The sequence below is a fragment of the Cetorhinus maximus genome, chromosome 30 (assembly GCF_964194155.1).
Source record: "Cetorhinus maximus chromosome 30, sCetMax3.hap1.1, whole genome shotgun sequence".
NCBI lineage: Eukaryota > Metazoa > Chordata > Chondrichthyes > Lamniformes > Cetorhinidae > Cetorhinus > Cetorhinus maximus.
Genome location: NC_135908.1, coordinates 16,878,788 through 16,894,809, shown reverse-complemented (window position 1 = coordinate 16,894,809; position 16,022 = coordinate 16,878,788). Strand labels below are relative to the sequence as shown.

Genomic DNA, 16,022 nt, shown 5'->3' with positions numbered 1-16,022 from the left:
AGAGAAAGTTTAATAATATTTCAATCTATGTAAGATGCAGGACTCTGGGGAGAGAGCAGGGCAGGAAGGATTAGTTTTGGATTGTTCTAACAAGAAGATGGACTAAATGGCTACCTGCCTCCTGCACTGTAAACCTCTATTAATCAGTTAACATCATAGCAAAAATGATGGACTCATCTAGAAACAGAGAATTCTGCTCCCAGAATTTTTGTTTTTATGATTTAGGTTTTGATTTAATTCCAGTTAGGCTTGTGGATAAAAGTCATCCAGTGTCTGGTATGTGGTGTCCAGACACAGGATTTTTGCCAACATGCAGACTTTAGAATGCACAAGTTGATCAGAACCAGATTCTCATATCTGGATATATTGTGCAGCTCCCTAGACTGTGAAACATAATGTTTATTCTGTTGTGCTGCAGATGGGTAAAAAATTAAGGACAATTGCAGTCGATTAGTCTTGGATTTTAAATCCTGTAAGCTGTATCCTTATTTTGAATGACATAGTGCATGTGAACTTTACAAGCAGCTGTATCTATCAAGTGAGATGTGCATGAAAAGATTTTTCGATTGTACAAATTCAGGAGACTGCATAAATTTTCAAATGCAGTGGTATGTCAGGCACAAGCAAAGCTAGGTTTTAAAAAAATCCTCAAATTGCTAATAAGTTTAAGATGTGCATTAATTGCTCTATTCTTTTGACTGACCATCACTTTAATCCTCCTTCCAACTGCTTCCAAGCTCATTGTCCATGTTGGAAAAAAGGTAACATCTAAATTACAAATGGCTACCCCCAGTGTACTTTCTACATATAACAACCACAGATAACAGATGTTCAGTAGAATGAGTAACCATTGGCCCACTTGGGAGGCAGAGCCCAAAGTAGCTATGCATCAGTTGTGTTTTCAAAAACCTCCCATTCGACTACAACTTTGGTTCCCCTTGATCCAAATTTTTTTATTTCCTTCCCCCACACTCCTCTTCTGAGACATCATCTTGCATAAGTGCACATGATATAATTTTGTACATTGTAGTGCATGTTGATAAGCACTTTGATCAAACTAAGGCAATGATTTCTCTACTGGCAATAATATCAGTTTAAGACGTAATCTAGGAGAGGGTCAGGAGAGGAAACTTCCTTCCAAACGATCCATTTTTTATTGCTAAATAATAAAGTAAAATTACAATATTAGATAATTAAAATCATATGACTACAAGATTCTAAACTAATTTTTTTTGAGTAAATGTCTCCATCTCGATTACCTAATGATCCAGTTTGTACTTTTTGTTTTAAAACTTGCTATCTTTGGTTTCTCTCTCATTTGCTGAAGAGCTATATAGTCAGCATTCACCTTCACAACAGTGGTTGATAGTATATCACTGTGACTCTGAGATGACCTAGTGTTTAGTTGTTAAATAGTGATAAAATAGATTCTACAAACTTAAAATTAATATTCCTCCTTCACATTGATAATTGTTGCATCTCTATTGAGACGTTCCTTAAAACCCACCTCTTTAAGCAAGCTTTTAAGTCACCTATCCTAATGTCTCTTGCTTTGCTTTAGTACCAATCTTTGTCTAATTATGCTCTCGTGGAGCGTCTTGGGCATTGTACTACTGTTATGACGTGGCAGGTGGACCAAATTCAGAAGGGAAACTTGGCCATGTTATCACAACAGTTTTGCAATTTATTACGAGAAGATTTGTGTAATGAGTCTGCTAGTACCTTTAGTGATTTTAAAATTATATTAAAACATTTATTAACCAAAAAAAAGCAATAAACACACAAGATTATAGTTACACGGTTATTTAGCCTGAATTGTTCCCAAAATTCTTAATTAGCAGGCTCCCCACTACACACCCTCTTTAAGGCAACAATTCAAAATGGACTTGAATTTAAATAAGCAATCCAGCAAGGTTACTGCAGCACCCACCCGACAGTGGAGTTCCAAAGGCTTTTAACACAACTTCATTTACCAGAACAGCACTTCTTCCTGCAAAGTGGCTAGGGCTTCTTCCAAGTCTGTGTCACGGTGTACCTTTCAAGATTTTACATAGCCACACACATGCTCACAACCCTCCCTCCCTCTTTATATATGTTTTCTTTCTTTAATGTGTAAAATCCCATTGTTTCTGATGTTTTTGTAGCTTTATTGGTTCCATAATATAAAAATCTTTCATGTTGCCAATATGGTCGGTATCTTTGGAAAAATTTAAACATACTGTTTGGCCTTGCTTACCTTGTTAGTTGTAAACATCCTACCACCCTTTTGAAAATGAAACAGCTCCCCACTTTATCTTAAAATGAAAATTATATAATTGTATTCATGCCTTATCTACTGACTCTTAGGCTCTAGCTCAGTCATTAGCATTTCAGATACCCTTTTTACACCTGACTCTTCTGATAATTTCAAACCTGCAATCCAACTGACTCTAATTCAATAAAATCAGTCACACAAAACCATCCATACAACAATAAACCTACCTTACAATGTTCCACAATACTATTATGAAAAAAGATAGTTTCATAACGCCTCCATCCTTATGGAAAAATGAACCATCATAATTTTAAAAGACGACTTCATTTTCTCAACCCATCTTACGTTTTTACTATACTTATCTATATATACACAAACTATTAAATTACCAGGTGCATGCACTAACATAATAAATGCAAATCTTTTGTATCAACAGAGGCCATTTGAGTCCAGTGTCCAGGTTTTAAATGTCAAATTCCCTTTAGCTTTAAACTCTTGACAATGTATCTGCAATTAGATTTTCTCATCCAGCCACATGTATAATCTGTAAAGTAAACGGTTGCAGTAATAAACTTATCTGAACAGTCTTGCACTTTGGTCTCGAAATTTGTCCAGAAATAATAAAGGATGTGGTCTGTATAAAAAATTGTTTCTGAAGAATTGCTTATAACATAAACCTCAATTCTGCAAAGCTAATACCAGACCCGGAGTTTCCTTTTCGATGGTTGAATATTTTCTCTAATGTACATTCGGCTTCCATGAAAAATATCCTATCGGCTTCTCAATTTCAGTTTTTTCATCTTGAAACAATGCAGCAACAATACCTACATCAGTTGCATCGATCACTAACTTAAACTGTTTGGCATAATTAGGTACTGCCAAAATTGGTGTCATAGTCAATACAGTTTTCAAACTGTCAAATGCATTCTGACACGCCTGTGCCCATTGAAACTTCTTGTTGTTCTTTAGTAGTTTAGTCAATGGAGCAACTACACTGCTAAAACTTGGAACAAACTTTAGGTAAAACCCAGTCATGCCCAGAAATCTCAGAACTTCCTGTTTTGCTTTAGGCACTGGGAAATTCACAATGGCTTTTACTTTCACATCTCTCAGAGCTACCTGATCATGTCCAATGGTATGGCTTTGATATGCAACTAGCACTTTTGCAAATTCACTTTTGGTCGAGTTCACCACCAGATTAGCTTCTTGCAGTCAATTAAACAGTTCTTTCAGATGTTGTAAATGCTCCTCCCACGTTTGACTGAAAACTATCAGGCCATCAATATCAACAGCACAATTGCTCAGCCCTGCAATTACTGTTTGTCAGTCTTTGAAATGTTGCTGGTACATTCTTCATACCAAATGGCATAACTTTAAACTTATATAGTCCATCTGGTGTCACAAAAGCCGATGTCCCCTTTGCTCTCTCCAATAACAGTACTTGCCAATATCCTCTTAGCAAGTTGATCTTTGTGATAAACTTTGATTGTCCCACTTTCTCAAAGCAATCTTCCAGCCATGGAATAGGATATGAATCCACTTTTGTCACTGCATTTACTTTTTGATAATCCACACGCAGTCTTTGTGTTCCATCTGGTTTCGGTACCATCACAATAAGTGAACTCGTTACTGCAACTAGATTCAATTATGTCATTTTGAAGCATGAATTCAATTTATTTCTGTCCTTGATAATTTTACTGGATTTAATCTATAAGGATGCTGCCCTGTCGAAACGGAAGCACCCACATTTACATCATGTGTAGCTACATTTGTTTTCCTCAGTTCATTCTCACAAATAAATTTGTGTGACTGCAGTAGCTTCTCCAAATCACTTTGACACCCATCTGGAAGTTAACTCAATATTACATTTAAATTTTTAAGTTTCCCCTCATTGTGCAATTGAATTAGAGGAAAATCAATTTCAGAATCTTTCATTTCTACTTCTTTCTCCTTATCCACCACCAGTAATACCTCCTTTTGGTTAACTTCCCTGTCGAAGTACTTTTTAAGCATATTTACATGACACACCCTCTGCTTCTTTCTTCTATCTGGAGTATTTATTAAATAATTTACTTCACTCAGTTTCTTCTCAATTCTGTAAGTTCCACTAAACCTTGCCTTTAGTGGTTCACCCAATACTGGTAACAAAACTAACACTTTTTCCCAGCAACGAAACTACGAGATTTGGTCCTCTTATCTGCCTTTGCCTTCATCACCTGCTGTGACATCTTTAAATGTTCTTTAGCCAACAAGCCCTGTTCAATCTTTCTGAGGTTTGTCACATAATCCAGGAAAGTAGTTTCTGAATTCTGATCCACTAATTTCTCTTGAATCAACTTAAGTGGTCCCCTTACCTCATGACCATAGACTAATTCAAAAGGATTAAATCCTGTGGATTCATTAGGAGCATCTCTAATTGCAAATAACAAGAATGGAATTCCTGGATCCCAATCCTGTGGGTACTCATGACTATAAGCCCTCATCAGGATTTTCATAGTTTGATGCCATCTTTCCAGAGCACCTTGTGATTCAGGATGATAAGCTGATGACTTAAAATGCTTTATCCCCAGTTTACTCATCTCTTCCTTCAATAGCTGTGAAGTGAAATTTGAGCCTTGATCCAACTGTGTATTTCTTTCAATAACCCATAACTTGTAAACAATTTAGTCAACTCTTCCACAATTCTCTTTGCTGTAATATTTTGCAAAGCTATTGCTTCCAGAAACCTTGTAGACAAGCCCATTATTGTCAGCAAGTACTGATTTCCACATTGTCTGAGGAAGGGGCCCTACACAATCAATCAGGACCTTGGTAAAAGGTTTTTCAAATGCTTGAATCGGAATTGAAGGTGCCGGTTTAATTGCTGCTTGAAATTTTCCTGTGACCTGACGTGTGACATGATCTACGGAATTTGACTACATCTTTATGCAATCCAGGCCAATAGAAATGCTTTTGTATTTTTGCCCGAGTCTCCCTGATTCCTAAATGTCCAGCTACTGGAATTTCATGAGCTACTCTTAATATCTCATTTCTGTATCCAGATGGTACAACTATCTGATGCACTACCATCCATTTCTCACCTGCTGAAACATGAGATGGTCTCCACTTCCTCATTAGCACATTCCCTTTAAGGTAATAACATTCTGCCTCTGCTTCTGAATAAGCTGTCTGATATAACTTCTTTATTTGTGAATCTTTCTGCTGTAACTTAACTGAACACTTTAACTGAACAATTTAACTGAACTGAACACTTCCACTTCATTCTTTTCAAGCTTTGCTTCCTGGACAATCATTTCAAAAACTAATCCAGCTAATTGAATATCAGCATCTTTTCCCTGCCTTTTAAACCCCCCCTCCTCCTTGTTTTAACCTGTGAGTTTATGATCTCATTACTACACAATCTGGAAGCAATCCAGAATGTTCTTTCTGCAACAACCCCCGCGGGTTGCTAAACTACAGTAAGCATCACAATTTACCTAAAATAAATTGAACTCCTGCAATGGGCAAGTTTTCCACTACTCCAACAATCACCTCACCTGTTTTCAACTTACTTTTTAAATTTACCTTCCACAGTGGAATAGGTTTAGCATCTCTATGAATCCCATTTATTACCACTATTTCCTGCAATGCCCCCTCTGGACAATATATCACTAACCCACAACATTAAGGATTGACTAGCCCTGTTTCTCATAAAACTTTAATATATTTGCCTGCTCCACCCTGTATACATGGAAAAACTTTCCCATCACATACAACACTTTTAAGCATTTCTGTAACCTGCCTTCAGACCTCTCTTGGGTCAATTGTGAACACATTCCCACTTTACTTATCACTGATTCTTCCTGCTTCACCAGTATACAAAACACTGACTTTTCCTGTGCCTGAATCATAGAACCCACAGTATTCATATTTCCAGAACTTTTCTGTGTTCCAATTACTGCAATGGGTTTTCCCTGTAATTTCCAACACCTTGACTTCATGTGCCCACCTTATTACAATGGAAACACCTCAGTTTTCGAATGGCACTTCTACCCACACCTTCCTTTTTGGTCTGAAGAGAGATTTCCTGAAAATTTCCAACTACTCCTCTTCCTTGACTAACTATCTTCCTTTCACCTTCCCACTTTCTATCCTTCGCTGATTTAAAAGGGTGACAAAAAAAGGTTTAGGTCTATGAATTAACTCAATCAGCAGCTATCTGTGCTGCTTGCCTAGCCGTTTTAACCCTCTGCTTTTCCACACGAGTTCTCACTACTGAATCTTTAAATTCTTCTTAAAAAAAATTACTTCTCTAAGAGCTGCATATGTTTTCTCTACCTTTAATGCCCATATCCACCTGTCAAAATTACTTTGTTTACTCTCTCAAACTCAGTACAAGTCTCACCAGGCTGTTTCCTTATATTCCTAAATTTCTGCCTGTATGCCTCAGGAACTAACTCAGAAGGACACAAAAGAGCACTCAAAATAATTGAGGTGATGGGATTGGATTATGAGGAGCGATTGTGATTTTTGTGCTCGTGACATTTTGACTTAGATAAATAGCCCCAAGTACATTTTGTGAAGATTAATGCAGAAATTGCTGTTAATACTCAGTAGGTGAGGCAACATTTGTCATCAACTTGAAACACACTGTTTCTCTCCACAAATGTTGCCTGATGTGCTGAGTATTTCCAGCATTTTTGCTTTTTCAGACCTCTAGCATCAGCAGTATTTTGCCATTGCACTTTCTGTGAAGACCTTTCCAACTTGATTGCCACCATTCGTTTTATCCCAGTGAATATGTGCATAAGTGAAGCCTCCATTAGCGTTATCCTACAACTTCTGCAAACTCCTTGGAATTACATCCTTGGAGGTGGGTGAACGGGCAGGGTGCAGCAGTGCATCTGGGACCTTGGTGAACAACAGGAGTGAAGGTCTATCCTTATGCAATGAGCTTTAAGAATTGAGAAATAAACAGGAATGAAGAATAAGGGAGAATTAGTCATATCAGGTATAGAGATAAAAAATAAAGAAAAAGCATGATTTAAGATTTAAAATTTGACCTTTTAAAGTCTAACTTACTGCATGCTGGGATAAGATTGAACAGTTTTAAATTGTTCCCTCTCAGAGCCACAGGGGTTGATTGCATTAACAGTGATCACATTATTGAAAAGATACTTGTGCTGATATGTCCCAGCCTTACCTTTTTGAAAATTATTCTTTCATGGGATGTGGGCATCGTTGGCAAAGCCAGCATTTGTTGCCCACCCCTAATTGTTCTGGAACTGAGTGGCTTGCTAGGCTGATTCAGAGGGCAGTTAAGAGTCAACCACATTGCTGTGCATCTGGAGTCATGCGTAGGTCAGGCCTGATAAGGATCATGATAAGGCAGATTTCCTTCCCTACAGAGACAGATGGACTTTTATGATAAAATATGGTAGTTTCATGGTAACTCATCACTGCGTCTAGCTTTATATTCCAGACTTTATTAATTGAATTTAAATTCCACCAGCTTCCACTATCTGTGGTGGGGATTTGAACCCATGTACGAGGAGTCTTAGCCTGGTCCCTAGATTACTGGTCCAGTGACATTACTACTACGCCACCGTCTCCCCGACCACTTTTTGATGGACAATTAATGTGCAAATCCAGCTCGCTCTTTAAAAGTAACAGGGAGGGTAAAAGCAAAATGACAATTGTGCAAGGAAAATGTTGGAGCTACGTAAGTTGACCAAGATCTGGAGATTCACAACTCTTCATTCCTTGAGCTCACTGGCCAGCCTGTGCTTTAGTAACACTGGAACATTGCTACCTTGTTACTTTTGCAGCAGTTTTCAGTGATTATTGGTGGTTTCAGGAAGCAGGGCTGTGGATGAGCTTTGGATTATCTAACAAAAAGTTGATGCGAACATTATGGATCAGATGGCTGCCTTCTGTTCTTAGCTTTTTATGCTTCCAGCCTGCTCCACCCCCTCCCGATGTCTGACCCCCTCAGCCCCCTATCCCCCCCGAATGTCTGGGCCGCTCCACCCCCTCCCGATGTCTGACCCCATCAGCCCCCTAATGTCAAGCCCGCTCCACGCCCTCCTGACGTCTTTCTACCAACACATGGCCATAGTGGAGAGGAATTAGAAAGTGATGGGACCATTGTGGTGAGAGTTTGGCCATATAGTTTCTCTGGGCACGTAACTTTCATAATTACAAACTGTGACAAAACACTAGGGCCTAAAGTTTGCTCTGTAGGCACAATCCAGAAGTTAGACCCAAAACTGCTCATTTTACTAATGTTATGTCCAAATATCATCCCAATCTCATTAGAATATCTAAATTTAAAATAGGCATAAATCAGTGGCCAAGGAAAATGCCATGCCCACACCATGTACTACTACTAGTATTAATATCATAAGTTTCAACTCATTTCAGCATCATGCACATTGGACACAGTGCACTTAAGAGCCTGCAATTGGAGAAGCTTTTCAAATTTTAATTGGACTTTTCCTCATGCCATAAAAATGCTTTGAAAGAAACAGAATATACAGAGTAGGTCACAGGATATTTTTTCTTAGGTTGCAGGAAAACATCAGCAGAGAATGGCTTTCCATCCTGCTGTGCCTGAAAATCTGGTTGCAATATGAGTATGAAGACATACTCCGCATAAGCCCTGTTGGAGGATACCCTTTTGAAGGTTGAGGGCTTGACCAGTTTTAGGGGCCGGGATCATTAAAAATAAAGCTGAGACTTTGGCATCTTTTAGTTCCACGTGCAGCCCAAAGTTATATCATCTTATAAGCCACATAGTTGGTTTGTGTTCAAATTGCGTGTGCTTCATTTCTCAAATGCGAAGGAAACTGCAGACATAGATTTTGTTTCCCATCCACCATATCTAAATGGGTGAAAGAGCCTCCATTCTTTCTGTAAACTAATCATGATACAACATATTGAGCCTTAACCTCCGAGCCCCCCAGCGTAAAATTTGGGGTACCCCTAAGATGCGCTGGGGAATCCCTCTGGGAGGTTCCCAGGTAAGGGTTTGCACAGCAATTGCCCAGAAGTGCACACTTCCTCTGGACAATTGCGCTGCGCTGGGAACCATCCGAAAATTTGCGGTTTAAATCACAAACTTCGAATGGCTCCGTCAGGGTTACACCAATAGTTACCCAGAAAACGTTAGAATTAAAACCTCTTCTAACTTCTGGGTAACTATTGTAAAGACCCAGACAGATCCTCCACGGGACTCCCTCCACAGCACCCCCCCCCTCCAATGTCTGACCAACACCCCTGAAATTGCAGCCCCCTGCTGAATGTCTGACCATTCTAGCCCACACTTCCCCCCAGAATGTCTGGCCCGCTCCACCCCTTTCCGATTTCCAACACCTCCACCCTCTCCCGATGTCCTGCCCCACTCCCCTGAATACCCGGTCCACTCCACCCCCTCCCAATGTCTGACGCTGATTGCCACTCCGAGTAAGTTACGACCCCAATGTGATCACCCCAGTGAAAGTTGCAGAACATCATTTATGTCCTTCTTTATTTGGTAATCCTCTTTTGGAGATATTGGAAGAACTCCCAGATATCTCAACACTGCTATTTCCTTTTTGATTCAAAGCCAGTTGGTTTTCAAAACATCATGCACCAACAATAAATCCACATGTCACTGTCTGTAGAATTACATTTTTTAAAAGATGATCATGTTGTTCATGGTAGCTTTCACTGGATCATCAAACTTTAGTTACTGAAGTGGCTAGAATGGTCAGATTTATCTACATGACACTAGAATAGAGTGCTAACGGATGGCCAGTTCCAAGTGGGTTATCTGAAGGGATTTTTATTGTGTTATTGTTGGATTTGATGTGCTGTTGAATTAAACAAGTTGGATTTGGTGTCAGGGACACATTGTCTTACATCACTCCAGTTCTATAGTTAAGCTTCCGTTATTAAGTGGGCTGAGTTTTCTGGCTTTTTCAACTTCTCATATTTGGAAATATGAATATATTTCTCTAAAATCTAACCACAAAGTGGTAAATGGAGTGACCTAGGTCTATTTCTGATTGTGGTTATTTGAAGAAATTGGGACTTTACATTTCTAATAAAATTGTTGAATCTCCTATAGTATTTCAGATGGGATGGAGCCTATTTTCTAATGTTTAATGAGACCAATGAGAATCTGTATCAAATCCAATTAATTGGTCAGTATAAACTCTGATTCAGCAAATTCTAAATGCTGCGTTTATGAAAAAGTTTAAGTATTTTGTGCATGAAAGAAGCATTGATTTTATCACCTTGGACATCATACATAGAAATGAAATAATCCAAAACCAGTTTTCGGAAAGTTGAGACAGATTGCCAACACTCTAAGTTATCTCTGCAATAATCCAAGATACTTGATCATTATTACAGGTTTTTAAAAAATCTTCCCTTACATTGAAAACTTGCATCCTTGCAGTCCTCTGAATCACACATGATAATTGAGAAAGTCAGAAGACATAATTTAATTCCATTGCTTCTGAGAAGTTGCCATTTCATGTGGTCTAAAATGCCTATTCAATGTCTTATTGTTTTTAGATGGTACAATTTTACCCAAGAAAACTCTTGAACAGAAATTTGTGTTGTGTAGTCTAGGGGTGGCAGTTGCCCTGTTTAACTGTTATGCTGTGCACTGGAATTCATGTTGAATTCCCATCACATCTGTCAATTTGAAAACATTGTTAATCATAGTTTAGCTTTGTTCTGCAGATTAAAACTAATTATCAAAGATGTATAAAACATTTTTATAAATAAAGCACTAATTTTAAATATATAGCTTTGTAATTATTAGACAAGTATCTCCATGTGTGCTTAATTTTAATGTTCCATATCAGTGGGTTAATTAGTTACATATATTTGATTTAAATTACAAACAATTCAAATACCTTGATAATGTCCTGACATTGCCATTCATACTAAAATTTTAACTCTTGCTCCTCAGTAAAATGGCATGGCTTCTGACTGTAGCAGGCTCTGATTATCTTTTAAATTATTGTACATCAAATTTGTCTGCAGCCAATATTTTAAGCTTAAATGCTAAGTGCCTTCAGCCTTCATCTAGATAGTTTTTTTTAAAAAATAAGGTTTGAGCTTTTGGAATAATGGTGATAGTGGACGCTTCAGTATAAAGCAGCTCTTATCAAAGTCACAAATGGCATCCTATGTAACTCTGACAAAGGAAAACTATCCATCCTCATTATTCTTGAACTGTCTGCAACCTTTGACATGGTTCACCACACCATCCTCATCCCATCATCCCTCCACTGTCATCCAGCTGGGTGAGATTGTACTTGCCTATCTTCATTCTTATCTATCCAGAGAATCATCTGTATTGGCTTCTCTTCCTGCTCCTGCACCATTACTTCTGATGTCCCCCAAGGACCCATCTTTGGCTCCTCTCAAAATGGTGCCCCTCAGTGACATTATTTGGAATCATAGCATCAGTTCTACATGTACATTGATGACACTTAGCTCTACCTCATTACCACCTCTCTCCACTCTCCATTGTCTCTAAATTGTCAGTCTGCTTGTCTGACATACAAAACTGGATTTGCAGAAATTTCCTCCAAATAAACGTTAGAAAGATTGAAGCTATGGTCTTTAATCCCTACCACAAACTTAATTCTCTGCACTGACTTCATCCCTCCTCTTGGCAACTGTATGTTGCTGAACCAGATTGTTCACAACCTTGGTGTCATATTTGACCCCAAGATGAGCTTCGACTACACATCTCCATTACTAACAGCCTGCTTATACATCAGTAGCATTCCTCGACTCCGCCCTCGCCTGCTGAAGCCCTCATCCGTACCCTTGTTACCTCTAGACTTTTCCAACATACTCCTGGCCAGCCTCCCATCTTCCGTCCTGCATAAACTGAAGGAAAGGTTGCCTACGTCCTAACTCTCTCCAAGTCTTGCCCACACATCAACCTTGTGTTAAACTACACTGGCTCTCAGTTAAGTAACTCATCAATTTTAAACTTTTCATTTTTGTTTATGAGCCTTTTCCTATCTCTCTAATCTCCTCCAGGCCTCCATCCTTCCTGGGTATCTGAGCTGCTGTAGTTCTGACCTCTTAAGCATCCCCGATTTTAATCGCTTCATCACTGGCGACTGCAACTTCAGCTGGCTGGCCCTCGATCTCTGGAATTCCCTCCTTAAACATTGCTGCCTCTCTTTCCTCTTTTAATACTCTTATTCAAACCTTTGGTCCTTCTTCCCTAATATTTCCTTATGTGGCTCTGTCAAATTTTGATAATACTCCTCTGGAGTGGTAAATAAAAATTGAAGGTGGAATGTCCGTTTTGATCTCCGCTGATCTACTAATGATTGATAGCAATATAGGCTTATTGAAATGTATATCAATGAAGGAATGGGGTTTATAACAGATATTTACTATTTGGCATTTGTTCTTTTCAAAGGAGTTGGTACGACTGTTACAGCAAACGTTGAAATATTCCCAGCAGGAAAAATACTCACTCAACACTGGTGCTTTAATGGATGAAGGAATGTCACAAATTTTGCACCAGAAAGATGACCAGATACAGGCCCTGAACAATCAACTGGATCACATTAACCAACAGAAAGACCACCTGGATCAGGAATTGAAAGGATTTCAAGATAAAATTACCGGGATGAGTGACCAGCTTAACATGCTCAGAGAAACCATCCAAGCCAAAGATGAAGTGATTATTAAATTATCACGGCAGATCAATGAATGTGAGAACAATCGCTCGCCTCCGGGTGTATTATCAGGAGCTACTCTAGCACCCTCTGTGCTCAAGGAACTGCAAGAGTTGGACACACTAAAGGTATCAAATACCATTCTGACTTTCAGTACTTAAACATCACAAAACTGTCTCTCATGGCCACAATCAAAGTGGATCTCTCAAAATATACTTCCTTCTCTTCCTCCTCACCATGCCTTGGCGAACAGGAACCATTTACATTGTATTTACAGCACAGAAACAGGCCATTCTAGCCCAACAGGCCTATGCAAGTATTTATCCTCCACACGAAAGTTGTCCGGCCTTACTTTATCCCACCCTATCAACATATCCCTCTATTCCTTTCTCCCTCATGTACTTGTCTAGCTTCCTCTCAAATGCATCTATTCTAATTGCCTCAGCCACTCAAGATGGTAGAGAGTTCCACATTCTCACTACTCCCTGTAATGAAGTCTCTCATAAATTTCCTTTTCAATTTATTATTGACTATCTTATATTTATGGTTCCAAGTTTTGGGCTCCACCCCACCCCTGCTCTGCTTTCTCATAAGTGGAAACAACATCTCTTGTACTTTATGAAACTCTTTCAGAATTTTAACAATCGCTATCAGGTCACCTCTCATTCCCCTTCTTTTTTTCAGCCTGTTCAATTTTTCCAAACAGTTGTACCCTTTCAGTTCAGATATCATTCTTTTAAATCTTTTTTGCACTTCTCCAGCGCTTCTATTTCCTTTTGTAATATGGACAAATCTGTGACTGATGAATCTTAATGTGGGTAAGTGTGAGGTATTCCATTTTGTACCAAAAAAGGAAAGATTTGGGTATTTTTTAATTGTTGAAAAGCTAGAAACGGGGAAGGTCCAAAGAGATTTTTAGGGGTCCATGTACGCAGATCACTAAAACGTAGTGGTTAGATCCAAATGGAACATAAATAGAAGACGAGAATATAAAGGAGAGGCAGTTTTGCTTCAGCTATACAAAGACCGACTAGATCACATCTGGAGCACTAAGTACAGTTCTGGGCATCATGCCTTAGATAAGATTTACTGGCCTAGGTAAAACAGTTGGTAATCTCAGTTGGCTAGATGACTAGAGGGTGTGCTGCAGAATGATGCCAAGAGCATGGGTTCAATCCCTGTATTGGCTGTGGTAGTTCATGGAGCTCTGTCTCCTTGTCTTTCCCCATGCCTGGGGTGGGTTGGTGTCCTTCAAGCTATATAACCATTTGTGTCTAATGGAGAGATGCCTATGGCCAATTACCTTGGCCTTGGAAGGAGTGCAGCACAGAGTGTCACTATAACTCAAGGGTTAGATTATGATGAGAGATTACATAAACTAGGCTTGTATGCCTGGGATAAAGAGGATTAAGGGGTGATTTGTTTGACGTTAAGATTTTGAAATTAATCAATAGATAGAAACTTTTTCCATTGGTTGGGGAGTCTAGAATAAGGGAATATGGCCTTGAAACCAGAGCCAAGCTATTCAGGAGAAAAGTTAGGAAACACCTCTACACCGACCTTGTTAGAAATGTGGAACTCGCTTTCAAAAAAGCAGTAGATGCTAACTTAATTTAAAATCTGAGAGTGAAATCTTTTTGCTGACCAAGGGTATTAAGTGATATGTAGCCAAGGTAGGATAATGGAGTTGAATGGCAGAGCAGGTCCGAGGGACCAAATGACCTACTGCTGTTCTATGAAACCAGAACTGTAAATGGTACTCTTAAGCATAGCCTGGCCAAGGTTCTATGCTTAATACAACTTCTCTACTTATGAACTTTATCCTAGAAATAAATACCAATGTGTTGCACTTTATATGACTTTAACCTGTGTTACTACTCTTAATTTGTGAATCTGCGTCCCCAGATCCCTTTGCAACCCAATTTAGACTCCTATTTTCCAAGGAGTATGTGACCTCCTTACTCCTCCTCCTAAAATGCACCACCCCCTAGATTAAAATTCATTTGACAATTATACCCCATTTTAAAACTTCATTAATGTTGTTTTGTATTTTGTTGCAGTTTTCCTCCATATTAATTGTATACCCAATGTCATCTGCAGATTTTGAAATTAAATTTGATCGCTGACTCCAAATAGTTTGTAAGTGGCAAACAACAGTGGTCCCTACACAGATCCCTGTGGGAAACCGCTTCCATCTTCCACCTGTTTGAGTAACTACGTTTACCTCTTGCTACTTCTATTTACTGTTTTGTAACCACTTTGCTATCTGTTATACTACTTTTCCCCCAACTCCACTTGCTTTGAACTTAGTCATGTCTCTACTATGTGGTACCTTATCAAAGGCCCTTGCATTACCTTTGTCTACTAGTTTTGATTCCAGTTATAAGTCATAGAGACCTGAAGCTGGTTGTTGGTTTAAACATTGCAAATTTGTTTCTTTACCAATCTTGTATTAATTTTCAAAAGTAAACTGACCCTGCCACCCCCCTTTCCCCCAACCCACCCATGTTTGGTTCATCTGATTTTACCTGTTTGGTGTACATTAAGTGGAAGACAGATCGATGCGTGTGTTTTTGTTCATGCTGCTTCCATTTGCTGCTAAGAATGAGGGGCAGCCCAATAACAAATCAGTAGAGAATTACTTGCAGTTGACGTTTCGAGTCCTCATGATCCTTCAACAGAAGGGTCACGAGGCCTCGAAACGTCAACTCTTTTCTTCTCCGCCGATGCTGCCAGACCTGCTGAGTTTTTCCAGGTAATTCTGTTTTTGTTTTGGATCTCCAGCATCCGCAGTAGTTTTTTGTTTTAATTACTTGCAGTATTGTGACTTCAACTTTGAGCTCAGGAACTGGCTTAATAAGTGCAGCTAATTCGAAAAGTTTGTTGCCACTACTGAAGTTCACCTCTTCTCTGAAGTGGAAGAGTTTAAATCAAGAGCTATGTGTGCGTGCATGTGCATCATCATGAACTTAAGCACCCCATCGCTTTAGTTTTCAACTTGTATCATTACACAAGATTCCTACCAATTTTTTTTTTTGTTTGTGATTTGAGGTTAACTCCAAAATAACCTGTACTAAACGAGT

General features: G+C 39.0%; 1 protein-coding gene across 1 annotated transcript in view; it reads left to right on the top strand.

Moving 5' to 3' along the window:
- Nucleotides 1-16,022, top strand: part of tbc1d2b (TBC1 domain family, member 2B) — a 110,254-nt gene that overhangs the window by 57,330 nt on the left and 36,902 nt on the right. The window contains exon 6 of the mRNA XM_078532517.1: nt 12,678-13,067. Coding sequence (XP_078388643.1) covers nt 12,678-13,067 — 390 coding nt within the window. The remainder of the gene's footprint in view (nt 1-12,677; nt 13,068-16,022) is intronic.